The 25899-nt window shown below is 42.8% G+C and overlaps 1 protein-coding gene across 3 annotated transcripts in view; it reads left to right on the top strand.

The window, feature by feature from the left end:
• Positions 1–4994: 4994 nt before the first annotated feature.
• ARL15 (ADP ribosylation factor like GTPase 15) overlaps positions 4995–25899 on the top strand; it is a 427836-nt gene continuing 406931 nt past the window's right edge. For 2 of the 3 annotated variants that reach the window (XM_063664814.1, XM_063664815.1), the window contains exon 1: positions 5038–5184. In XM_063664814.1, coding sequence (XP_063520884.1) covers positions 5137–5184 — 48 coding nt within the window. In that variant the 5' untranslated portion in view covers positions 5038–5136. Of the gene's footprint in view, positions 5185–25899 lie in introns of all 3 variants that reach the window. The other variant, XM_054489653.2, reaches the window with a different exon arrangement.

The following is a 25899-nucleotide window of genomic DNA, read 5'->3' as shown; positions in this document are numbered from 1 at the left end:
GTTGGTATTGAGAGGGATTTACATAGCTTCTTGACATTTGGTGCTTTAATGGTGGTTGCTTGTGAGGTCTAGTTATCTTTCCCTCGTATATTTACCGTTTTCAGTGGATGTCTTATCTTGCTTTAAAACCCCAAGACCCAGCAAAGCCCTTTTTGGAAAAGGTGAGTGACCCTTAATCATGGTAGGGATTAGTTGAACTCTATCCCCTGGCTGAGTAAACAGGAGCTTGGAAGGAACAGGTGACCTGTCCAAGCTCATCTAGTTAAGTAGTTACAAATCTTCATCATGACTGCCAGGACCGATCTTTGAAAAATAGACATATAAGGCCTTAAGATCTACCTGCAGGAGAGAAAACAGGTTTAAACTGACATGGAGATATTTTAGATTAAAAACTTCAGTTAGCTCTCTCAGTGAGGGTTTCCTCTAGTTTGAGTTGCAAGTAGGTCACCTTCTTGCTAAGAAGCAGGTTCTGCTTCTTAGGTTCTGCTAAGAGCAGAAAACCCTATTCTAATTCCAACCTCTGACCTCATTCAATAATCATTGGCTTGATTCCATTTATGAATCAAGCTCTGTTAGCAGCTTCATGTGGGGACACCCTGTTCTGATGAAGTTCATCTTCTGGGACACAGTGATACTTCGTTTAGGTTTAGGAAGCAGAGAAGAGGACTGGGGTAAATCAGAGGTGGGTGTCAAGGTAAATCAAGGGTAAATCAAGGTGGGTGTCAAGGAGAGAAAGGGAAAAAGGACTCAGAAGAGAATTTTAAAGTCACAGGAGTTATTGGATGTGGTAAGTGAGAAAAAGTGCCTGATGACCTCTGCAGAGCTGACCACTTTTTCTGAAAAAGAAGTGTCCATGATTTAAGAGTCATTATAATGAAAGATACCATCTTTCAGCAATTAAGGAATAATATTAAGGCAAAGATGAGACAAGATAATCATTCCCTACTTTGGAGTTGGGGGGTAGAAGGAAGAAGACTATGTAAGCTAGGTCAAAACTGAGTATTAAAAGTGCTCGCTGGGCGTGGAAGCTCACGCATGTAATCCCAGCACTTTGGGAGGCTGAGGCAGGAGGATCACGAGGTCAGGAGATCAAGACCATCCTGGCCAACATGGTGAAACCCCGTCTCTACTAAAAAAAGATACAAAAATTAGCTGGGTGTCGTCACGTGTGCCTGTAGTCCCAGCTACTCAGGAAGCTGAGGGAGGGGAATCACTTGAACCTGGGAGGCGGAAGTTGCAGTGAGCCAAGATCGTGCCACTGCACTCCAGCCTGGCAACAGAGCGAGACTCCATCTCAAAAAAAAAAAAAAAGAAAAGAAGTGCTCATACTCTTTGTACCAGTAATTCTATTACTAGAAATTATTCTTAGGATAATAAGATGTGGACAGTGTTATAAGCAAACATTCACTGTAATATTTATAATAGTAGTAACTAATAAAGGATTTGTTAACACAGTAGTACATTTTTACAAGTTTTATGTATCCATTAAAGATTTATGAAAAGTTTCAGTGAGATAGTGTATGCATGATACAAAACTAGTGAAGGCAGTATTCTCCTTGGAAACAACAAAAGAATAGCTGGAAATAACCACTAATATGTTGATTTTTCTGGAAAGTTGGGAGACCAAGCTGCAAAAATGCATTTCTGTTTTCATTCCTTGCAAGTGACAGTTTAACAAAAAATTTTCCTCCAAATTTGGCTAGCCAGCAGCCTTTATGGAATTTTAGAGTATGGACTGTCAAAATAATTTCTCTTTGCTTTTGACAAGCAACAGTGATGGCCTCTGCATTAGTCTGTTTTCACGGTGCTGATAAAGACATATCTGAGACTGGGCAATTTAGAAAAGAAAGAGGTTTAATGGACTTACAGTTCCACATGGCTGGGGATGCCTCACGATCATGGCAAAAGGTGAAGCAGGAGCAAAGACATGTCTTACATGGCGGCAGGCAAGAGAGAATGAGGGCTTGTGTAGGGAAATTCCTCCTAATACAACCATCAGATCTCATGAGACTTACCACTATCATGAGGACAGCACGGGAAAGACTCGCCCCCATGACTCAAATTCCTCCCACCGGGTCCCTCCCACAACACGTGGGAATTCAAGATTTGGGTGGGGTCACAGCCAAACCATATCAGCCTCTTTCCTCAAAACCTATGCAGTAATGCAATTGCCTCATGAGCTTACATGTTTCTTCTGCATCTGGAAGAGGGTCATTCCTTTTACTGACAGCAAGGGCAGAACTAGGTTAATGAGATCATGTCTTGTTCTGGATGGCAGTCTGTTACTTGGCATACAGTATGGTAGGTTGATTAAATGCGTTCTAACTTCTCTACACTCTTTTAAAAAGCATGTATTGAGGTGATTACTTCTGTTGCTACCAATCCTATCAGCTATGACTGCAGCTTCATGTAGCGGGTAGTGTATTATCTGTTCATACCAATTCAGTCAAGTTAGCCTCTTTCCTCTGTAGGGGCGGACTCACCGACATCTCAGAAAACATCTAATTGGAAAAATGTGCTCCATATGGAGTTCAAAATCTACAGGTTGTTGTTGTTGTTTTATAAGGACTCTTTCCTAAAATGCAATGTGATTTTTTAATACATTACACTGACTACAAGGTTTTAATTGATGCCAGTCATAACGAATGTGCAAATTGTGTGGAATAAAGTGAATATTATGGTGCAGTCTTTGGAACTTTTCCTTGAACATATTCTTTCATCTCCCTGCTTTGGCCCCATATACTAATTCTTAGAGGCAGCAAGAACCATACTGACCCTAATGACCTGTTCAGGACTCTCTTTCCCTAAGCTTAACTTTTAAAGAAAAGGCAGAAGCCACCTGCTCCTGAGTGGCTATCCTCCTCCGCATAGAGACTGATAGGCCTCTCAAAAGCCTGACTCGGCAGTAGCCAACACATCATTTATCACTAAGACAATGGACCATAAGGTGTCTCTTTGCTAACTCAAGCCCTTTATCTTATTTTAAATATGCTTATTCACGAAAAGCAAAACAAAGCAAAACAAACAAAAAATATTCCATGACTATTTCTGCTCATTGAGAGGTTTTGTTTTCCAAATTAGTTTCAAACAAATTGTGCTGAAGAGTGTAGGTTTATGGACGTCCATCTCCTCCAAAATCTAGGTGAAAATCTCTTCTAAACCTACATGTGTTTGAATTAACAGAATGCCAAGGAAAATCAAAATTGGATCTAATGGCACTTTGGGAGGCCGAGGTGGGCGGATTGCTTGAGTCCAGGAGTTAGAAACAGGCCTGGGCAACATAGTGAGACCTCGTCTTTAGCCCAAAAATACAAAAAATTAGACGAGCGTAGTCGTGCACACCTGTGGTCCCAGCGGCTCTGCAGGCTGCGGTGGGAGGATGCTTGAGCCGGGGAGGCGGAGGTTGCAGTGAGCCGAGATCGCGCCACTGCACTCCAGCCTGGGCGACAGAGAGAACCCCTGTTTCAAAAACACAAAAACAACTTCCCCAACACCCCCCCCGCCCAAACCCTCACAACTTTCTGGCTGTAGGAATTCTCGTTTTGCAGCTGAGGAAACGGGTTTGGAAATTAGACAACATACCTAAAATCACTTGGCTCATCAACCTACAGCTCCCTCTAGGGGGCTGCCTCGCCCTTATTAGTTATGCGCACATTTGGGGTGAATTCCACGGTTATCTAACAGAACTGTTTCGGTAGTCCCAGGTAAACTTACGGTACGGAAATTTGTTTCTTGAGGATACAAAAAAGAAAAGTGTCAAGTTAGGGGGAAAGTAAAAATTCAACTCCCAAAACATCACGTGTAGAGTCAGGCAGTCACTTCATAAAGAGTACAGTTGATGAAGTTTCACTCTTGAAACTTTACTGTTATGTATGCAAGCCCTAACTATTAATACAGGCGAGAGCATCCACCTTATCTTCCAGTCTCCCTAAGCCCTGAGGGTGGGGATGAGGGGCACTCCAATCACCTGAGCCTAAGAACATAGCTGTGTCTGGCATGGTCTGGTTATTTACAGCCTAAAAAAAAAAAACAAACAAAAAACAACCCAGCTTCTTGTCCGATTCAGGCTTTCCCTGCCCAACCCCACTAGCTTAATGCAATATTGACATTACCAGGAAATGCATAAGTCCCAAATGCAACTGCTTATAGATGTTTTTACCTCTTGAAATAATACCGGGTCACAAATATTGTTAGTTGTGTTTTTTGCAGAGAGCTTCTACTGCTCATTTAATTCAGGGGCGTTGGATTTGTGCTGAGTGTAATTTGACTCCAAGCATGCAAACTGATCAACTTCTTCCCGTGTGTTTGGGGAGTACAAGTGACTACTGCGAGTCCTCAAATGTTTTTCTTTTCACGTGGAGGAAAGCGAATTCTCCGAAGACTGTTCGGCGTTCTACGCAGGGGTTGGAAGGGGGGTTCCTGAGTCACCTCTGGCTGCGCGGGGGGCCTGCGTGTACCCTCAGGGACACCAGGCTGGAATCGTCCACCTTACTTTCAAATGATAAAAGTGCGGAGGGTCTTTCTGCCCCTAAGTCGCGTACAGGATTGCCTGTTTACGGAGTACACTTTCACACACCTCTTTCCCGGTGGTGCCGTCTCGTGGCGGCAGAGCCTTTAGGAAGGCTCTCGGGGGAGAGACAAGATCAGTGGCGACCACGCCTCCCACGTTACAGCGCTCGCTTCCTACTGGGGGTTGGCGGGGACACCAAGGCTCTCCAGCCCGGGAACACGGAGTTCGGCTCCGTTGTACCCAACTGGAAAGCTGTGGAAACACAAAACTCCGGCGGCGACAGCACCAGCTGATTTTCCGCTCTCTTGGCTTTCTTCCGCTTGCACCACCCCCACCTCGGCTCCTCCGCTCACCACACGGAAACCCGCACCCCCCACCACTCCCGCGTTTCTCTCCTGCTACCGGCTGGGGCCTGCCTTTTATAGGCGCCGCAGCCAATGAGCGCGCTTCTTTCCTTCTGCCCGCCCGCCTGGCCAATCGCCGCGCCCCTTGTGTAATCTCCGGCTAGTCGGCTGCTTTCGGCTATTTTCGCTGTTGCTGGCTTTTTCAGGAGCTGCTCGCTCGCAGCCAGACGCTGCTTTTTTTTTTCCGGGTTCGGAGCCGTTCCGGATGCTTTAGGCTGCCGGATGTCTGATCTCCGGATAACTGAGGCGTTTCTGTACATGGATTATCTGGTAGGTGCAGGGCAGGGGTGGCATGTCGCCTCTCGGATCTCGGCGTGCCCGATGGCCCCCCTGCCTTGAGGAGCAGCCTTTTTGCTTTCTTTCTTTGGGATAGGATGCCTCTGGGGTTCTTTCTCCCGCAGCCGGCTCGTAAGCCTTGCCCTGGACTCGGAGGGGCAGCCTCCAGGGCGGGTGGGTGGTGGAGCTGACAGGTAAAGGTGCGGCCTGGGCCAGCACGGCTGCAGGGCGAGGGTCGCGCTGGGGCTGCTTGAGAGATGGGGCGGCCGCGGCGGCGCGTCCCCTGCCCGCGATCGGCTTCCTGGCTTCCCTCTGCGCTCTCCGCAGAGGACTTTCTTTCCGGGGGAGCAGGAGTTTTCCGCTCTCCCTGGAGCAGAACTCCAGGTGCTATTAAAGAGCCATAACCAGAATGGCTCACTAAGTGCCCAGCAGCCCTGGTCATTTGATTGTTATTAAATCTCTAAAGCTATGACCTCGGTCGTGGCGGGATTTTAAAAGCACATTACCATAAAGCATACGGGTCTAAACTACCTCGCAGGTTGGCAGGAACAGGACTGAGTAGGGACAGGTATAGCCCCACCATTCCGGTCTTGGGTGCGTGCCGCGGTTCCAGTGTTCACGGATTGGAACCCGGCTGTTTAGGCCAGGCTTGTGCTGAGAAGTTTAGGTGGGAAAAGTGTCAGCACAGTGCTGGGACCGAACATCATTTTAAAAATGGACTTCTATGTGTGTCTTTGTGGAATTATACGAGCACTATGTTTTGTTCCAGAAATTATATTTCCCCAGAGCTGCTTGTTTGCGTTTAAGGGGATCCTCATTTACAGAGACTGTGTTCGATCCTATACGATTACTGTGTTTACCATGTTGGGCAGAACCGCTATTGCCATGCAGAGTTGGAGTAGACGGTTAGAAACATTGACCCTCCTGTCATCTTGTTGGACACATGCACTCGGTTTTCGACTGCAGATTGGCCTGGCAGAGATTTGCCAGTGCCTTCTAGGAATTACACTTAAGGCTGTACTGAGAAAGTCTGTGCATGCTTTGATGGCCAAGAAACGCCGGACCGGCTTTGTACCGTCATCTGTGTATTTGGGCTTATTTTAGTGTACATAAAGAAAATGTTTCTCCTAATGCTTCAGAGCTTGATGGTCTTGTGGGAAAGGATGGTGACTGCAGTTAAAGCATGGCCTTGTGAATGGAGCTGGATCTAAAATTCTGAGTTCAAGTTCTGTTTTGTTGTTCATTTGTTGATGGCAGTAACTTCCTTTATCTTTGTGATAAAGGGATGTTATTCACCCAGTACTGTAGCTGGTTAAGGGGATTATCTGATTATGAACATTCTTCACAATACAAGGTGCCCTGTAAGTTAAGAGAGCTGCCAAAGTGTCCAGAAGATTATTTTCTAAGTTAAATAACTGATTTAATTTGTAATTTATCTTATAAAATACAATACATGGTTTTTGTCTTGCAGTCTGCCTAAATTAAAGCGAAAGTTTGTTGGGATAATTACCAAGTAGGAAAGGGTGACATTGCCTGTACTACTAAAAGCTAATTTTGAATACTTAAATAGTTCTTAAAAAAGAAAATCAGGTGGTTCTGACATTTTATTATTTTCTTTATTTACTGGATGTGTTTTAAATTTATAAATTGCATCACAAAGCTGGCTTTGAGGTGCCAAACCTATCAAAATGCTTAGTGAAAACAAAATTGATAACGCTGGTTAATTACTCAGGCTAACCTCTAGATAGGCATAGTCTAAAGGTGAGTGGATGAATGTTTGTGGGCTCAAGATTACCTTAAAAGCAGATTAATTTATTTGCCAATTTACTAACAGCTTTGTGTCAAAATCAACAGGTCACAAATTTGACTTGGCCTTTTTATTTTACCTGGGCTCAAGTTTACCCTAAAAGCAGATTAATTTCTTTGCCAATTTACTAACAGCTTTGTGTCAAAATCAGCAGGCCCCAAATTTGACTTGGCTTTTTAAAAAGCTTTACTTGCCATACATCTTAGTTTTACTTTTATATTTTAAAAAAATCATTATTTTGCCACTTTATCCATCTAAAATTCGCAAGTGCAGTGACCAACCCCATAAAAGCCAGTGGCTACTCTTTGGAGGTGAGAAAAGAAATCTTAAAGGAAACAATTTAGTTTTTGTGAGTGTGCCAGGTGTCCCCTGTGAAAAGATTTCAGAAAATTCTTTAGCATTAAACTGGATGGAAACAAACAGAAAAACCATCTCAAAACAAAAACTAGCCCTCCCGAGGTAGCCTTTTTGTGTTCACCTTTTGCTTGTCGACTTTCAGAGAAAATGATGTGCCACACATTATTCTTCTCTTCCTGTCTTTCGGATTGACTTGCTTGCTTATGCATACTCTGTGTGGCGTTTATTAAAAGCCCTATTTCTGAGGAATAGAAATCAATTTATTTGCATCTGGTATCTTATTTTATTTTTTAAAAATTCCTGAGTTCTTTTACTTACCTTGCAGGGAAAAAAAAAAAAAATGCTCCTTTCATTCCAAGTTTGACTCCAGATTTTGCTGAATGGATTAGAGTAAGTTTCCTTTCCATGCACTTGACAAGAATGATGGTGTGTGTTATTTCTTTTTAATCTTTCTTGTGTTGCTCCTGTTGGAAACTGGAAGAGAGAGCTGTGTGTGTGTATGTATGTATTGTTCATTGTTCTTTGGGCTGGATGTCATCACTTGACTTTTTATTTGGAGGACAGTGGAAAGGAAGAAGGGAGAGAAAGGTGGAGGTGCTATTTTGTCTTAACAGGATTAATCCTTTTAATAAGATTGAGATATTAAAACAGATGAAGAAGCTCTACTGATCTTTGAGTCGCTGTTGATTTCTTAAAACAAATATTCTCAGATGTGACAGTCAAATTGAGGGACAGGAATAGTACTTTAATATTTAAGACAGGGTTTTATTGATTTCAGTCGAGGGAAAGAATAGAAATTTGCTAATCCTAATCAATTAGATGTATCACCTGGTGCAGTGCCTGACTTGGTTTCTGGCATGTATTAATAGTTAGGGCCCGATATTTTATTTGTTGAATCAGATGAATATGAAATGGAAAGGAAAATTCTGCTTTTTTTCACCAGTTTTTAAACTGAGACAAGATAAAATCTGTTTGGATTAGGTGTTTTGTTCTGGGGAATGCAGAATGTATCCTTTACTCTTAACTTGAAGATGATCAAGATATAATCTGTTTAGCCATGGGTGGCAATTTAAACATAAAAATCTCTGTTTTCCAGTTGATGCGTGAATCTTCCTTGAAGGGCACACAACTTTTCCCCTTTCCATGATGGGGTTTAAAGGCCATGTTTACATCTGCCAGGTCTCTGGGTAAACATTTAGCTGCTGTCCCAACAGGCAGTACCAGCATCTTACTCTTTCTTCTCATAGGTAGAACTAGTAACACAATGTGCAGAGCTTTTTGAATAAGGTAGGAGAAAATAGTCAGGTTAAAATGAAAGAGAAAAACACATTTCTCGAGTTTTCCTGGGAGGTTGGACAAGGTCAACTTCTAGATTCCTTTCAGTTCAAAATTTTCTGTCTTGACTCATGTGATGATTGATCTGGAATTAACGTTGTTTCCCTCTGCGCCATCAAAACAACAGTGGTACAATTGGTTACACTCTGTGTAATACCTATGATGATTAAATGAGATAGTTGAGGGAAAGCCATTTGTAAACAGTACGTTGCTTTTCAAATGTAAAATGTTAATGTATTGTGTGGCTTACGCCTGGAATCCCATGACTTTGGGAGGGCGAGACAGATGGATCCCTTGAGGTCAGGAGTTTGAGACCAGCCTGGCTGACAGGGAGAAACCCCACCTCTACTTAAAATAGAAAAATTAGCTGGGTGTCCTGGCGCATGCCTGTAATCTCAGCTACTTGGGAGGCTGAGGCAGGAGAATCGCTTGAACCCAGGAGGCAGAGGTTGCAGTGAGATCGCACCACTGCACTCCAGCCTGGGCGACAGAGTGAGACTCCGTCTCAAGACAAAAAAAAAAAAAAAAAAAAAAAGTTAACGTATTGTGATTATGTTGCTGATGTTACTTTTATACGTCCTGTATAATGACTGTTACTGCTTAGTGGTATTGACATACCTTTTAAACTAGTCTCAATTTATGGAAATACTGGGAGTTGTAATCAACAAGCAGGAAGTCACAAGACTCTTTTAAGAACCTTTTAAAAGCTACGAAAATAAAACCCATTTGAATAATTTATCTATTTAACAAATATTTATGGAGCCCCTACTTTGTGCATGGCCCTGAAAGTCATGGGGGATGAACCCTCAGCTGTAATATCCTCCTTGGCTGCAGGACTGGCAGTCGTGTGGCTCTAGAGGAACCTGTGGCAGGACAGGTTAAGTAAGGCACATAGGGGAGGGGGTAGCTTCTGATGTGCTTCTTTGCTTTCTAGTACATTTCTCTCATTTTATGTGTTTTATTGTGAACTAAAATATAAACTTAGACTTGAAAATGTGACAAGTAAAAATGGTTGATTAGTCTTGGATGCTAATTGTCAATTAATATTCATTGCATTTGTTTATAGTAGCCTCCACCCTCCCATCCACAGTTTTACTTTTCAAGGTTTCAGTTAACCATGGTCCACCGAGGTCTCAAAATAGGTGAGTACAGTACGATAAGATATTTTAAGAGAGAGAGAGAGAGAGACCACATTCACATAACTTTTATTACAGTATATTGTTATAATTGTTCACTTTTATTATTAGTTATTATTAATCACTTACTGTGCCTAATTTACACATTAAACTTTATCATAGGTGTGTGTGTATAGGAAAAAATATAGTGTGCTATGTGCTATGTTAGTTAGTTCTATGATAGCTCACTACTATCTGTGGTTTTAGGTATCCACTGGGACTTGGAATATATCCCCCATGGATGAGGGGAAACTACTGTACCGTGTTGGAGATTTTTTTTTTTTTTTTTTGAGACAGAGTTTTGCTCTTGTCACGCAGGCTGGAGTGCAATGGGGTGATTCTCCTGTCTCAGCCTCCTAAGTAGCTGGGATTACAGGTGCCCACCACCATGCCCAGCTAATTTTTGTATGTTTAGTAGAGACCGGGTTTCACCATGTTGGCCAGGCTGGTCTCAAACTCCTGACCTCAGGTGATCCATCTGCCTCGACCTCCCAAAATGCTGGGATTAACAGGAGTGAGCCACCGCGCCCTGCCAGTGTTTGGGATTTAATAAGATTAGATTTGATAGGTTAGTTTAATAAGATTTCTTTGTATAGACTGGTGGACTTGACCTATTTAGTTTCTTGGTTATAGGCTGTATCTGCCATCATAAAAATGTATGTGTCAGTGGGGAAGATGTGGTGAGAGAATTGGGTTGATCATCACAAATCTCTCACCATTTGCAGGATAAAAACCAGCTAACTAACCAACAATAGAAACCCATGATGTGCTACAAAGGGTAGAGCCCACAGGCACTATGAAATTGTAAAGGATCCTACTTGAAAAAAGGAGTGAAGGTACCTTTGTGATTTCATATTATGTTCAGTTATCTGTGAACTGAACTTCTTTATTGATTAAAAAAAGTACATTGTTTCATTGTTTTTAACCCTGAATATCTATGAACATTGTAAGTTGTATTTATTATGACTAACTATAAAGTGATAATGTAGGTCACTTTTTAGTCTAAATGTCGAGTGGATTAGGCAGTCATATTAAATATTCCTTTCTTAATAATTTATAAGATAAAAATTATCTGAGCACAATAAACAGATCTACCATATATGGAGTTCACATAGCAAAAATGTTTTGAGCAAATCCATACCATTAGGTAGGAACTTTTCTACAAAGGTGTTAGGTCTGGTTCCCAAACTTCTGTGGCTCCAGTCTAACAGTATGAGCCCTAGGAGAGGACACATAGAGACCTTGATTCCTGCCCTCCAGGGGCTCGCATTCTGAAAGATGCCAAAGCCACATGCTTGTTGGCATGTGGGCAGTGCTCGGGTGGGGGATGAGAGGAGATAAGTATATGAGTTATAATCAGGAGGGCAAAATCAGTTAACATTTATTGAACACTTACTCTGTGCCAATGTTCTAAGTGCTTTGCATGTGTAATAGCATTAAACTGAGACTCAGGGAGGTTGTATAATTTCCTCAAGTTCACACAGCTAGCAAGTAGTTGAACTGCGTTGTGGCCCCAGGGCCCTCCCTCTTCATTGCCTTCCACTTACCAGTAGTTCCCTTGTGCTGGGCAGAGGCTCAGGCAGCTTGGTGTTAAGGCAGTTGGGATGCACTCAAAATTTTTAGTATATTGCTTCTTAAGTAAACAGGTACAGAAAAGTGGTCCTTGACCACTACTATGTTAAAGAAAGCAGTGGCCATGAGCAGGCTGGCTGATGCGCCCTTGTCCCCAAGGACTGTGGCAGGTGATTGTTACAGAGAAGGCTGGCTAGGAAGAGAATTATGTTGTGTGCTGGGAACTCCTGCCTTACAGTCTCCTTACCCTGGTCATAGTCACTGAGGTGATCTTCAGCATCTAATGTTCCATCAGGTGACCACATATAGATTTTCAGGCAACCTCCTTACTCGGCCCCCTAGTGTCACTTTCAGGGGCACATTCCTACCTGCCCCAAGCCCCAGTTTTGTTTTGTTTCATTTTCCTTCCCTCCCTTCCTCTCCTCTCCCCTCCCCTCTCCTTCTTTTTCTTCTTTTTTTCCTCTCCTCCTCTTCTTTTTTTCTTCTCCTCTTCTTCTCTTTTTTTTTTTTTTTTGACAGGGTCTCACTCTGTCATCCAGGCTGGAGTGCAGTGGTGCGATCTCCTTACTCAGTCCCCTAGTGTCACTTTCAGGGGCACATTCCTACCTGCCCCAAGCCCCAGTTTTTTGTTTGTTTCTTGCTTTTCTTGCTTGCTTGCTTGCTTGACAGGGTCTCACTCTGTCATCCAGGCTGGAGTGCAGTGGCTTGATCTCAGCTCACTGCAACCTCTGCCTCCTGAGTTCAAGCAATTATCCCACCTAAGCCTCCTGAGTAGCTGGGACTACAGGCGTGTGGTTAGTTTTTGTATTTTTTGGTAGAGACAGGGTTTCACCATGTTGCCCAGGCTGGTCTCAATCTCCTGACCTCAAGTGATCCACCTACCTCAGCTTCCCAAAGTGCTAGGATCACAGGCGTGAGCCACCTTGCCCAGCCCCGTTTCTTTTGAAGAGGTACTGAGACTGTGCTATGTTCCTTTGCCACGTGCTGCCTGGGAAGTCAGCTGTTCCCAATAGATGCTAGGCCATAAGCAGCCTGTTGCTTATGGACTTCAGCTGGGCAAAATCTCCTGATGGTATTAACTTTATAAAAGGATTTATTTCTAAGGTAGACTAAAGAGAAGGAAAGCTTGTTAGGGAAGGTCTCATAACTATTGTAGGTGACAAGAAGTGGGAATTTCCTCTGATACTTCCCACACATTAAATTATTGAGGGGCTTTTATTTTGGATCCTGCAGCCCCCTGTGTTATGTTGTGGCTCTCCCCTGTCATCTCCCCGAATGTCCCAATGTCCCAGGTGTTTGGATGAGTCTAAGAAGCCAAGTTCTGGTTGACCCTCATTTTCTGAGTGTCTGTAAAGTACCAAGTCACATCTACTTCTAGCAGGGCTGGCTTCCCAGCCTTGCAACCGCTGGGTTCAGAAGAGCCCCATGCCTGGTTTACTGCTCTTTGGTCACCATCCTGAAAAAAAAAAAAAAAAATCTTAATTTTAGAATAGGTGCTTTGCGTTTTCATTTTGCACTGGGCCCCACAATTTATAAGGCCAGTTCAGATTTCTAGCGCTAAATACATGGTTGGCATCTGAGTTTGTAACCTGCATCATTGCTGGTTCCCTGACCATCTTAATCACCATTTTATCACTGGAATCTAGTCTAGTGTCTGGTAAATACAGGACTGTGTACCATTTACAGTGCTGAGTGTTTTCCTTGGGTCACCTAATTTAATCCTCCCAACAGTGCTGTTAACCACAAAGACATAGCAACTTAGAAAAGAGGAAACTTGAGACTCTGAAAGGTTGAGTGTTGCCCAGAATTGCATAACCAGTGGAGGGTCAGGGTCAGGATCAGTGTATGAGCTTGTCTGATTCTAAGCCCATGGCCATGAGCATTCTTTGGTGCTGCTTACCTATTATAATTAATAATTGTTGAGAGGATGAGTGAGAGAGACTGTGTGAACCATAGATAACAGTTCTGGAAATTGAGGGGTCACTTGATTGTTTCTGTCACCTGGTTGCCTGTGAGAGGCCCTCTGGGAACTCAGTGACAGTGCAGCTCCCACTGGGAAAGTTGTGTGCGTTTGTGTTTGAGGTGGGAGCCTGCTCACTGATTTTGCTTTCATTGATTACCCACTCTCTCCTTCACTTTGCATAAAGGTAGGTGTTCTGCCCTTTGGCTCATAGAGCCAAACACTCCTACATGATTTTGATAGTAGCTCACCATCTGAAAAGTTGCATTTGCAAGCCAATCTCATTTATCAAGTTGCTGTGTACCTAAATTTGCTGGGAACTGTTTTAACCTCTGGACTGCTGCTTTCAGAGTTGAGGACTTATCCCACTAATTATGTCCATGTCTCTCCAAGAGGGATTCCCTTGGGTTCTTTTTTCAACAGGAGAGCTGCTGCTCTGGCCTCTCTCTCTCTCTCTCGGGGAAGGGAATGACAATCTGGAGGCACTCCAGGACCACTGATTGAGGCATTGGAGGTCTATACCCGTTCCTAATCAGTATAGACATGGAGTCAGGAGCTAAACAGAAATACAATTCTTTCAGAGTTTTATTTCTAATTATGAATTATCTTAATCATTCAGAAAAGTACAGAAAATAATATAACAGACTTCTGTGTACCTGCCTTCCTGACTGAACATTTTGCCATTTTGACTTCAAAACTCTGGTGATCTTTAAATGAAACTAAAGACTCCTGTTCCCTGCACGCTTCCTCCTCCACCCTTCTCAGTGGTGACCACTATCCCAAGGTTAGTGAGTAACAGTCTCATGCATGTTTTTGGCTTTTTATCATATATGCATGTGGGTGTAAACCATATATAGTATCATTTTGTGTGCTTTAAGAATTTTACCGAAATTGTAACATAATGCTCGTTTTAAATTTGCTTTTTTCCCTAAAAAAAAATGTTGACTGAATAAGACATTAGTCTGCCCTCAAGGTACTTATGCTCCTGTACGATGAAAAATAAACAATTACATTTTGGAGTAGCATAGTCTATCTGGAGGGAAATAAAGACGACTAGAGTAGCACATGAAATGGAACCTAACCTAGATTTCAGGGCCAAAGAGAACTTCCCAGAGGAGTCTTTTAACGTCTGCAACATTGAAGCTAAGTAAAGTTGGCCCAGTGACAGGCAGGGCCAGAGCCAGGCAAAAGGAATAGCTGTGCGGAAATTTGGGGGTGAGTAACCCCATGACTTCAAGGAACTTCAGGGGTTCTGTGTTTTTGGAGCAGGGTTTGGAGCAGTGCTAGAAATGAAGCTGCAGAGCCCAGCTAGGGTCATGGAAACCCTAAAAGTTTGCCTGCAATGACATGGTCAGATCTGTCTACAGTGCAGAGAAGGATTGGAAAGTGGGGGAAGACTGGAGCAAGACTAGTTAGGAAGATGTCCTGATCCAGAAATGAGATGATGGTGTTCACAGCCAGGAAGGGGGAGGGGAGATGCAGAAATGTAGATGGATTTAAGCAACATTTAAGAATTGCCAGAATTTTGTAATTGGATGTGGAAGATGACAACAGAGTAGATCTCAGGGATAATTCTTAGGTTTTTGGTTTGAGCATTGTTCTGGTTATCTATTACTGAGTAATGAACCACCTTAAAACAATAGTTTAACACAATAACAATGTATTTTACTTGTGAATCGGGGGTTGACTGGGTTCAACTAGGCAGTTATTGTTCAGGATCCCTCATGAAGTTGTAATCAGATGGAGGGTGGGGTCACCTCAAGGCTTCATACACATGCCTGGCATCTGAGCTGGGTACATTGCAACAGCTGGGTGCTGGACAAGGGTGGCCCCCTGGGGCATCTCTCTTCATGTGGTCTTTCTATGTGATGGCCTCAAGATAACTGGACTTTTCATATTGAGGCTGAAGGCTTACAGAGCAAATGTACCAAGAGAAACTGGCAGAAACTGCCTGGTCTTTTCTACCCAATCCTCAACAGTGATTCAGTGTCACTTTTACTGTGTTCTTTTCATCAAGACAGTAAAAAAGGCATTGCTAGGTTCAAGGGCAGAAGAGAGATATCTCATGGTGGGAGGAAGGTTGAAGAATTTTTGGGCATGTTTTAAAACCACTGTAGGTATTGAGGTGGGTAATGGGGTCATGCACTGTGATCTGTAACCCTGAAGAAATAGCAGGTTTGGTGGGAAAGGGAGAAGTTTGATTTTAGAGTGACTGAGTTTGAACTGCTTGTGCAGTAATTCAACTTGAGATTTCACATAGGTAAATGGAAACTCAGAGGTGAGGTTTGGAGATGTAGTTAAAACTAATACCTAGGGCCAGGCGCGGTGGCTCACGCCTATAATCCCAGCACTTTGAGAGGCTGAGGTGTGTGTATCACGAGATCAGGAGATCCAGACCATCTGGCCAACATGGTGAAACCCCATCTCTACTAAAATACAAAAAATTAGCCAGGCGTAGTGGTGCGCGCCTATAGTCCCAGTTACTTGGGAGGCTGAGGCAGGAGAATCGTTTGAACCCAGGAGGTGGAGATTGCAGTGAGCCGAGATTGCGCCACTGCACTCCAGCCTGGCGACAGAGCAAGACTCCGTCTCAAAACAAAACAAAACAAAAAAAGCTAATAGCTAACATTTATTGTTACATACTGTATACTATACTATATTATTAATATTTTGCAGGAGGCACAGTGCTCAGTATTTTTTGTATGCTATACATTTACTATTATCATTTTAGAGTTTAGAAAACTGAAGCTTAGAGAAATTAAATGTTGTGCCTAAGACATGGTGGAGCCAGAATTTGAACCTAGGTCTGGCTGGTGTTTGAGCTCACATTTGCAACCACTTAGATGGTAGCTAAAGCCATAGCCATGCATGAGGGTTCAGTTGTGTGGGAAAGGAAAAGACTTGAGGATGCCTACGGCCTCAGCCACTGCTGGCATGTAGTATACATGCAGCTTTTATGGGATCACCAAAAGTAAAGGAACCAAAGAGGAGCTTGGCAGCCAGTCATGGTGGCTTGTGCCTGTAATCTCAGCACTTTTGGAGGCCAAGGAGGGAGGATCACTTGGGACCAGGTGTTTGAGACTAGACTGGGCAACATAGTGAGACCCCTGTCTCTACAAAAAAATAAGATAGCCAAGCATGGTGGCATGCACCGGTGGCACCAATTACCTGGGAGGCTGAGGCAGGAGGATCACCTGAGCCTGGGATGTTGCGGCTGCAATGAGCCGTGATTGTGCCACTGCACTCCAGCCTGGGTGACAGAACAGGACCTCATCTCAAAACAAAAAATGAAAATGAAAAAAAAAAAAAAAACCGACAGCAACCAAAAAGAGGAGCCTGGGAGAAAGAGAACCGAGAGGTTGGAAGGAAACCTGGAGAGTGTGATGTCAAGCAGGCTGAGGATAGAGACTTTCCAGAAGGAGAAAGTGGCCAATTTTGTTAAACGTTGACCAGAGATCATGGAAGATAATGACTGGAAAATGACCACTGAATTCATGTCAGTAGTGACCTTGGCCAGAGGGCTGTCATGGGCCTTGTTGCGGTGCTGATTAGTGGAGGAGTGGGGAATGAGGAAATGATCCTGCTCCAATGAATGTTTTATGAGACATTCATCAGGAAAGAGAAGAGAAAGGGCTGGAACTGGAGGGGCAGGAAGGTTGGAGGGTGGCTTTCCTTAAATGGGACTAGAGATGGCGCAGTGCTGGTGAAGTAGAACGTGAGGTCATTTTGCCAAGTGTGACTGAAATGTGGTCAGGTAGGGGTTTTAACTGAGGAGGATTGAAGAAGCTGCAGTGAAGACGGAGGGCCGAGGATGACCAGGGACACAGAGGGTTGGTAGTTGTGTGGTGCTGAAGTTGCAGACCGTCTTGATACACATTTAGATGGTTGTGTGATTTCTTTTTTCTTTCCTTGTAGCCTTTGTAGCTATCTAGATGTAGTTTTAAGAAGGTGGGCCGTTAGATTGGTAAGGGTTAGGGTTTTTCCTAATCTAAGGTGAATCCATAGATAGACAATGGGGTGCGGGAACTTAACACTGGTAAGAAAATATTTGAAATGATAGACTGAGATCTGAGTTATAGGAAAGGAAGGAAGGGCAAATAGAAAGTAGAAGATGGGGCCGGGCATGGTGGCTCATGCCTGTAATCCCAGCACTTTGGGAGGCCGAGGTGGGCGGATCACAAGGTCAGGAGATCGAGACCATCCTGGCTAACACGGTGAAACCCCGTCTCTACTAAAAATACAAAAATTAGCCAGGCGTGGCAGCGTGCACCTGTAGTCCCAGCTGCTGGGGAGGCTGAGGCAGGAGAATGGCGTGAACCCGGGAGGCGGAGCTTGCAGTGAGCCGAGATTGTGCCACTGCACTCCAGCCTGGGCGACAGAGCGAGACTCCGTCTCAAAAAAAAAAGAAAGTAGAAGATGGAAGGGACTGGTGGTCTTGATGAGGCTGAACCATAAATGTTGTATGGAGTAACAAGTCAGAAAACTGGAGGGAAAGAAAGTTCAATGTGGTCAGACAATAGGGGTGTGAATTGAAGACTGCAGAGGTCAGAGGTAGACTCTCCAAGGGGAGGCCCCAGGGTGTGGCTATGGCTGGCAGCAGGTAAAAGGTGAGGAGGTCATGAGGCAGCAGAGGGAATACAGCCAAAGTGTCAGATGGATCATCCTCATGGATGAAGTCACCAGGACCATAGCAGGGCTTATGTTTGAGTGAAAGACTGAGCCAGATATCAGAAATCCTTAGTGAATGAGGCAAGGTTGGTTGACATCATTAACAAGGAGCAGTAGAGGACACTGGATAGAGTGCATTGTCCTGAGTCTTGAAAGGAGTGGGAGGGTCGTGGCCCAAGAGTGGAGGAGGGTGGTTTCCAGGGATTGAGTTAGGCCACAAGATAGAGGGTACATTTAACAGAGCTTTTGTGGATGTAGAGGAGTTCGTTTCATGGTTGAGTGCTGCAGGCTTTGGGTTGAACTCCTTGGCTTCACCAACTATTCTGTGTAACTTTGGCAAGTTAGTTGCCTTTTCAGTGCCTCACGTTTCTCGTTAGTAGAGTGGGGACAGTTAGAGGAAGTACCTCTTGGATTTGCTGTGAAGAGTAACTGAAATAATACACATACTCTTAGGTTAGTGCTTGTTACTTCCTCCTTTCCTGCCTCTTCTTGTTCTTCATAATAGCAAAAGAAAAAATCACAGTATTTATATTGGTAGGTACTTTCTAAGGGCTTTACTTATTGAATCCTTAAAACAACTCTGTGAGGTAGGTACTAGCAGTATCATCTCAATTTTTCCGATGTCAAAACTGAGATGTAGAAAGAATAAGGAACTTGATTAAGGAAATACAGCAAGTTAAGAGGCAGAGCTGGGACTTAAACCCAAGAAATCTGGCTCCAAAGCCCTCTTTCCTAATGAGTTCTGCAGAGTTAATGCACCACCACCACTGTGGCAGAGGGTTCTATGGAAAGGCTGGGGAGGGCAGGTACTAGCGTGAGATGGGCTTATTGGAAAGGAGGCACAGAGCAGTGTACAGTAAGGATGACCTTAATATGAAAGATGCTATTTCATCTAGCATTTCCCAGGTTTAGGTAGTTGGGAGAAGATTAGGCCCAGGTTGATTGTGCTACAGTGGGTCCTCATTCAGATTACTAAACCCACAGCTCAAGAAGAGATTCTTGAGACTCTCGGCCTATTTTTTTCTACTAAGAGGGGTTGCACTTCCAGGGGAGTTCTGGTTCCTGATGAATGGGCAGACTGGACCCCCCTCAAGGGACTCAGTTGCTGTCTGGATCTGTCACTAGACTGGATTTCTTTGGAGGGGTCCCTGGGATTGAGTCCTGCCAGTTTCAGGTTCCTGGGGCAGAGAATTGGTAGTTTGAAGTGCTGAGTCCAGAAGCTAATGAAGATGGCCCAAGCCGAGGCCTTTCCAACTACAGGACTGAAATCTGGACGCAGGCAGTTGTTGGAGCCTGGAGTTTGTTTTGTTGTGGGCAGCCTGCTTAGGGCTGTTTTGTTAGGGCAGTTTGTGAGGTTAGCCCTCTTTATGTTATGTCTGGAACAATTGTATAGTAATCTGGATGCATTGTTAGTAAAGCTAAAATGGGCTCTGTGATCATGACTTCTATCTAATTAAAATGATAAGGAGCATAGTATTGTGGAAATAATTTTTAGTTTTCTCTCCTCCTGTTATTTAAACCTTCTCTTCTCCCAACCTTTCACTACCAAAACAGAATTGAGGGTCCTTCCAGGGCCACTGCAGGGCTGCCTCAGACAGTGAGGCCTGTTAGACACTGCACAGAAGTGCCTGGCCAAGGGGGCAAGTGGGGCTGAAATCCAGCCCCTGCTTGGCTTGCCCAGATCCCCATTGTGAACTGGCGCAGAGGTGCCTAATGTGCTAGCCATGACCCAGCCTCGGGCGTTTGTTCCTGTCTGTGTTATAGGACAGAGCACATTGTGGCACAGTGCAGGGCTGGGTTGCAGGTCTCTTAATATGCCCAGAACCTGGCACAAGTACACATGACAGGTGCTGAGTAAATATTTGGTTGGACTGAGATGCTGCACATAATAATGGTTAGGGGCAGAGCCAGACTGCCTGCATTTGCATTCTAGCTCTGTGACTTACCTGCTCTGCAGCCTCCGTACCTGTTTCCTTGTATGCAAAGTGGGTGTAATGATAGTATTAAATACCTACCTCGCAGAATTGAGTTAATGTATATATAAAGCATTTAAAAGAGAGCCTAATTCTGTAAGTACTACAAAAGTGTATATAAAACAAGGACTTATGGTACTGTTGTCACCAAAAAGATTTTGCTCCATTTCGATTCATTTTCCCGCTACCAGCCTTCCAAAAATCTCCCTGCCTCTGCCTAATACGCGTAGTGTAGGGTAACTGAGTTAAAGACACTTCAGCTGCTTGCTGGTGTTTTAAGTGGCAGCTATTTCTGATTCACAGGGTGAAAGGTCCTGGCAGGGAAGAGGGTGGCCCACATCTCACCTCAGGCCAGTTATGCTTACAGCTGTTACCTAAGTTCGGCCTCACGAGCCGACTCAGTAGATGAGTTTTCTGAGGTGCTACTCTGGAATTCTGTTATTGTTTGGAGCCTTCAGTTCCTATTTCATTGGAGTCAAACAATTTGAAAGTCAAGTTTCTGCTTTTGAGAAGCAGAGCATGTGATTTATTGGCCAGCTCTTTTATCCCTTCTTCCTGTATGAATGTTTCCTGAGAGGCAGGGTATGGTAGAGGAAGGAGCATTGGGACAATTTATTGGGTAATGTTGCCGTTCTTGGTCATTTCGAAGGTTTCCTGAATGAGGCTGGTTCTCTTTTCAAGTCACTGGGCTAAAGTAGAAAACCTCTTGGGATTATTGGATTTCTCTCTTCGTTTCATTTTGTATAGAAATGTATATTTTATATTGTTGACCAGTAATGTTTTTTTCAGTGTAACATACTTTTTCCTATGATTTTTTGGGATTTCTATGTGTGTTTTAAAGGTTGGGTCATTTAGATGTGATCACGCGATTGCTCCTAGGTTTCCTTTGCATTTCTCGACTCTTTCGGGGTCCCTGCTGACCTGGCTTTGGGCTGTGGGTAGCATCACTTTTTGAGCCTGGAGTGCAGCCCCTGTTTATTATTTCTGTGGATGTAGGCTGCAATTTTTGTGCATCCTGAGATTCCTGTGCTAGTGATGTTTTAGTTTCATTATGTCATTATTTGGGGAGAATACCTAACTATACTGGGGATCTTTGTTAATACCCATAGGTGACTATTTTCCATTTCATGTCTTCTGAGTTCTTCCTGTTTTGTCATAAATAATTAATTATATGGGCTTAATATTCACTTGAAATAGTTTTATAAAATGGACTCAGTAAAAATTTTGATTCCATGTTGAGAAAGATCTTGCATTGCTAATTCTAAAATTCTTCACATCAGATTCTTTGTAAGAGAACACAAGTATAATGAAACAAGTTGCTTAAAATGTTGAAAAGCTGTGCAAGATGTGATGCATATTTTAATACTTTCTACAAAGGTTGTCTTGAATAAACCATCGTAAAAGTGAATGATTATTAAAACGTGAAGGAGATGAAGAATCAAGAGTTATAGTAAGCTCATTGATGATTCAGTCTTTTCCTCATCTGTCTTAAAGCAGTTCTTTTCTATTTCCCCAAATCCAGAGTGCTTAAGAGTTCATCTGAGGGAAAGATTATTTATCCCAATTGCTTTATATAACTGCAGTGAGTGATATTAAGACAATAAGCAGTAGCAACAATAACAAATACATATGCTTCTAACACTATGAGTAGTATTTTCCTGTGCATTCAAAATTAACAAGGACTTTTGTTTTATTAAATGATATTTTAATCAGTGTTTATGTGCCTGAAATGAAACATAGTCACTTTAGGTCCTCAATTTTAATTCTGCTGTGTAGCCCTGTGTTAAAAGATCTTGCAGCAAGACAAGGATCTGTCAGGTTTTAAAGTATTCTATAAGGCTGGATTTCAGGTTAGTTTTGGGAGAAGAAAAGCCCTACCTTCCCTTCTTTCTAATCTCCCTCTTTCCTTTTCTGATCTTCCTTACTCAGCAAATACTTATTGTGAGCTTAATGTTTGGCAGGCATTTGGGCATCCTAAATAATACAGGGATGACCCTTGTAACTACTGAGACTGTAGCCTGTAACACTGAACGTAATATACATACGTCTTTCTTTCAACTACTGAACTCCACCTTAGTAGTTTGAAAGCAGCTATAGACAATAGATAGGCAGATGGCTGTGGTTGTGTTTCAACAGAACTTTATTGGCAAAACCAGGCAGTGGACTGGATTTTCCCACAGATTGGAATTTGCCAGCTGCTGGTTTAGTAGAATAGGATTTACCTACCTCCTCAAAGAAGAGAGGCAGTATTGCATGATACTTTTCACTGGCATTGGAGTTTTGGCTTTTGGACTTGGGGAGAACCTTTAAAGAAGAGCGAGACAGTTTGGGAGGCCGAGGCAGGTGGATCACATGAGGTCAGGAGTTCAAGACCAGCCTGGCCAACATGGTGAAACTAAAATACAAAAATTAGCTGGGTGTGGGTGGCACGTGCCTGTAGTCCCAGCTACTTGGGAGGCTGAGGCAGAATTGCTTGAACCCAGGAGGTGGAGGTTGCAGTGAGCTGAGATCGTGCCACTGCATTCCAGCCTGGCGACAGAGTGAGACTTCATCTCAAAACAATAAAAAAAAAAAAGATGATATGATCAGTGGCTTTAGTTGTTTGAAGGGCATAAAGTCTTCTATGAATCTGAGCAGGTCAAGATCATAGGAAGGCCAGGTATTGGTTCAGGTAAAGAAGAATTCTCTTAAGATTTGTTCATCTTCCTTGAGTAGGAAATGACAGGACAGAAGCTGGCTCCCTGCCTGTTAGGGACATCACAGAAAGGGGTTCATGCACTGAGTGAGAGGTTGAAATAGATGCAAAGTTCCTTTCAACTTTTTCCTTGCTTCTAGGTTGGTGCTAATGTATCAGCCAATCTCTCTTCACTTTACTATGAGTTATTTAAGAAAACATTGTGGTATAGGGGAGGAACTAACATGTTTCTTTTTATTTAGGCAGTGGAGTTTTTTCCAACTAATTTTATGCAGAACTATTAAACAAGTGATATTTTACTATATTTGACTTTTTACAAGCCTATATTTATGATATTTATTTACATGTTTATTATTATTATATATTAATCAGTGAGGACAATGAAGCTGTTCTGATGAACACAAAAACTGCCTTTAGACATGGTTGAGAACTGAAGGCTTATCAAATAGTTTATTTGGTTCTGCATTTTGTTCTCTTTTTGGTGTAGCATTGAGGAAAAACAGGATTCCAACAGAATCATAGTTGCAAATGTTACAGATTGGAAAGTAGCTCACTGTGCAATGTTGAGCTGATCTTCAGTGAGAAGGCAGAACATAGGTTTTATCATGAGGCTTGACCTCTCCACCCACCCCGAGTTACTCTGGCAGTATGAGTTATGTGTGGGTGGTGTGTGTTAAAATTTTATATACAGTACATTTGAATATGTTGTTTCTCATTTCAGTCTCTAGTTAAAATTCAATTTCTACTTAAAAGTATTTCTTCAATATCCAACTGTCCCTTTGCAACACCGTGTAAGGTTGCAGAGTTGGAAAAGGACGGGCTTAGAATTAGACCTAGGCAGTAGTCTACGTTCTGCCACTTCCTAGCCTCAGGCTAGTATCCTTTTGTTGTTTTAATATGACAAACAGGCCTGGAAATACCCACATTGCTCTAATTGTGAACGATGAGTGAGATGACAGTATAAAAATACCTAGCACATAGCAGAACCTTAGTAAATGCCTTTTTTTCCTTCTCTTGTGACTTGTAAGATAAGGCCATCCTTTTAAATTGAATTGTGCATGGTTCTACTCGATTTTTATAGGTATAGTTACTAGACATTATTCACTATCTTAATGAAATGCTTGAATAGGAACTCTGCCCTCAGAAATGCAAACTGTTCATCTGAAAGGAGTGGGCTTACGAGGGGCTATAGCTCACCTGGTTCATGGGTTGTGATTCTGCCTTCTGGTTTGAGAGTGAAGGAAGGACTTTGGAGAGATCCGCTTGCTGATAACAGGTGGAGGGCAGGAGTTTCAGTGGCTTGCTTATCCACACGACATGTCAGAAACATAGGCAATGACTATACTGCCTTTAGTTGTTAGATTTTTATATCAACCTCCACATATCTGTTCCCTTTAGTCCTTAGCACTAAAACCCATTCATAAAGAAGGGCCAGTGTGCACACCTTTGGAGAAGCAAGAACATCAACAGCACGGGAGGGAGGGAGGGCTCGTGCCACTTGGCAGCCAGGCTTTAGGGATAGGGGTAAGGAGAAAATCTACAAGACTTAGGAAAAAGTGGTATCCCTTGAAAAAGAAAAGGGAAATAGGGTGAGTCCCTGGGGACAAAAGTAGGTAGATATTACCACCTGAGTTGGGCACAGGGATCCCTGGGACTTACAGAAAACCCCAAGTAGTTCCCTGAGTGTATTGATTGGGGCTATTTGTCTTCAGCAAGTATGAGACAGTGGTATAGCTGCTTATAGGAATCTCAGAGGTTGGGGTATCAGATGCGGAAGAGTGGCTCAAAGAAATTGGCTGTGAACCCAAGCCCCAGGGGAGCCCAGTTAAGATTCCGTAGGGCCTGGCGGTTGTGGCTGGGAGTTGGGTTTCTGTTAAGATTGCTCTTAAACTATTAAATAGTTTTAAGCAGGAGGTGATAGCACCAGATTTACGTGTTGAAAACTTGCTCTGGCTGTTGAGTGGAAGATGGATTATACAGGGATCAGATGGGAACTAGTGGGGCCTGTTCAGTAGACTCATCCACATTCCAGTAGTAGATGTGGGTGGCTTGGCTTTGGGTTCACTAGGTGTGAGAAAATATCTTCCCTTTGCTAAGCACCTGATGCTTGCTTATTTAATTCAACAGAGTTAGTAGCTTTAGTATTATTATAGTTAGCCCTCTGTATCTGCGGGTTCTAGATCTGCAGATTCAATGAACTGCAAATTGTAAATATTTGAACAAAAAAATATAAAAAATAATGCAAAATAAAAAATACAGTCTAATAATTACACAACATTGTTATTGTATTAGGTATAAGTAATCTAGAGATGATTTAAAGTATACAGGTGGATATGTGTAGGTTATATGCAAATATTACAGCATTTCATATAGGAATTTGAGCATCCACAGATTTTAGTATCTGCAGAGGATCCTGGAGCCAATCCCCCATGGAAACCAAGGATTGTCTGTTCTCTTTTTTCATCTGAGGACCACTTATTGAGGTTCAGGGTGGATGAGTTTTCTAAAGTAACTTATTGAATGGTTCAAACCCAGGTTTGTCTAACCTCAAAGCTTACCTTTCTTTTCCCTCCACAGTTAGACAAACAAGAAGAAAAGTTGAGATTGTCTAATTAATAAGCAAATAGAAATTTTTTTGAACCTTTAAGTGGTTGTTAGACCACGTTCTCCTGTAGTCAGCCTTTTCCTGGCAGTACAATAATTTTTGTAAGTTGATATAGAAGTACTGATTCAGTAAAAGGGGTTGGCCATTTGAATATTTTGGGGACTTTAAATATAGATTTGACAATGTAGGTATCATGCCCAAAGAAGTGGCTTAAAAAGATAAATTCAAGGAAAGAACCCCTAAACAATGATTTCTAAGGTTTTAGTAGAAGGACAATGCTGAAAAGCTGTGTTCATTTAATTATATTAAAAAGGAATGGGACTTAGGGAATGGAAGATGAATTCATACTCTGGATAATTGAATAAATATAATTTTCCTTATGATTCTAATTAATTTTGCTCGTAAGTGCCTAATGGACAATGCATGGCAAAGTAGATGCCTATCATTATAACAGCATTAAAAATATTAAATATTATTGAATATTAAAATGTTGAGTGATGCTGGACACGGTGGCTCACGCCTGTAATCTCAGCACTTTGAGAGGCCAAGGAGGGCGGATCAC

The sequence above is a fragment of the Pongo pygmaeus genome, chromosome 4, assembly GCF_028885625.2.
Source record: "Pongo pygmaeus isolate AG05252 chromosome 4, NHGRI_mPonPyg2-v2.0_pri, whole genome shotgun sequence".
NCBI classification, from domain to species: domain Eukaryota; kingdom Metazoa; phylum Chordata; class Mammalia; order Primates; family Hominidae; genus Pongo; species Pongo pygmaeus.
Note: the sequence above shows the minus strand (reverse complement) of the source record. Positions and strands in the feature narration are given on the sequence as shown.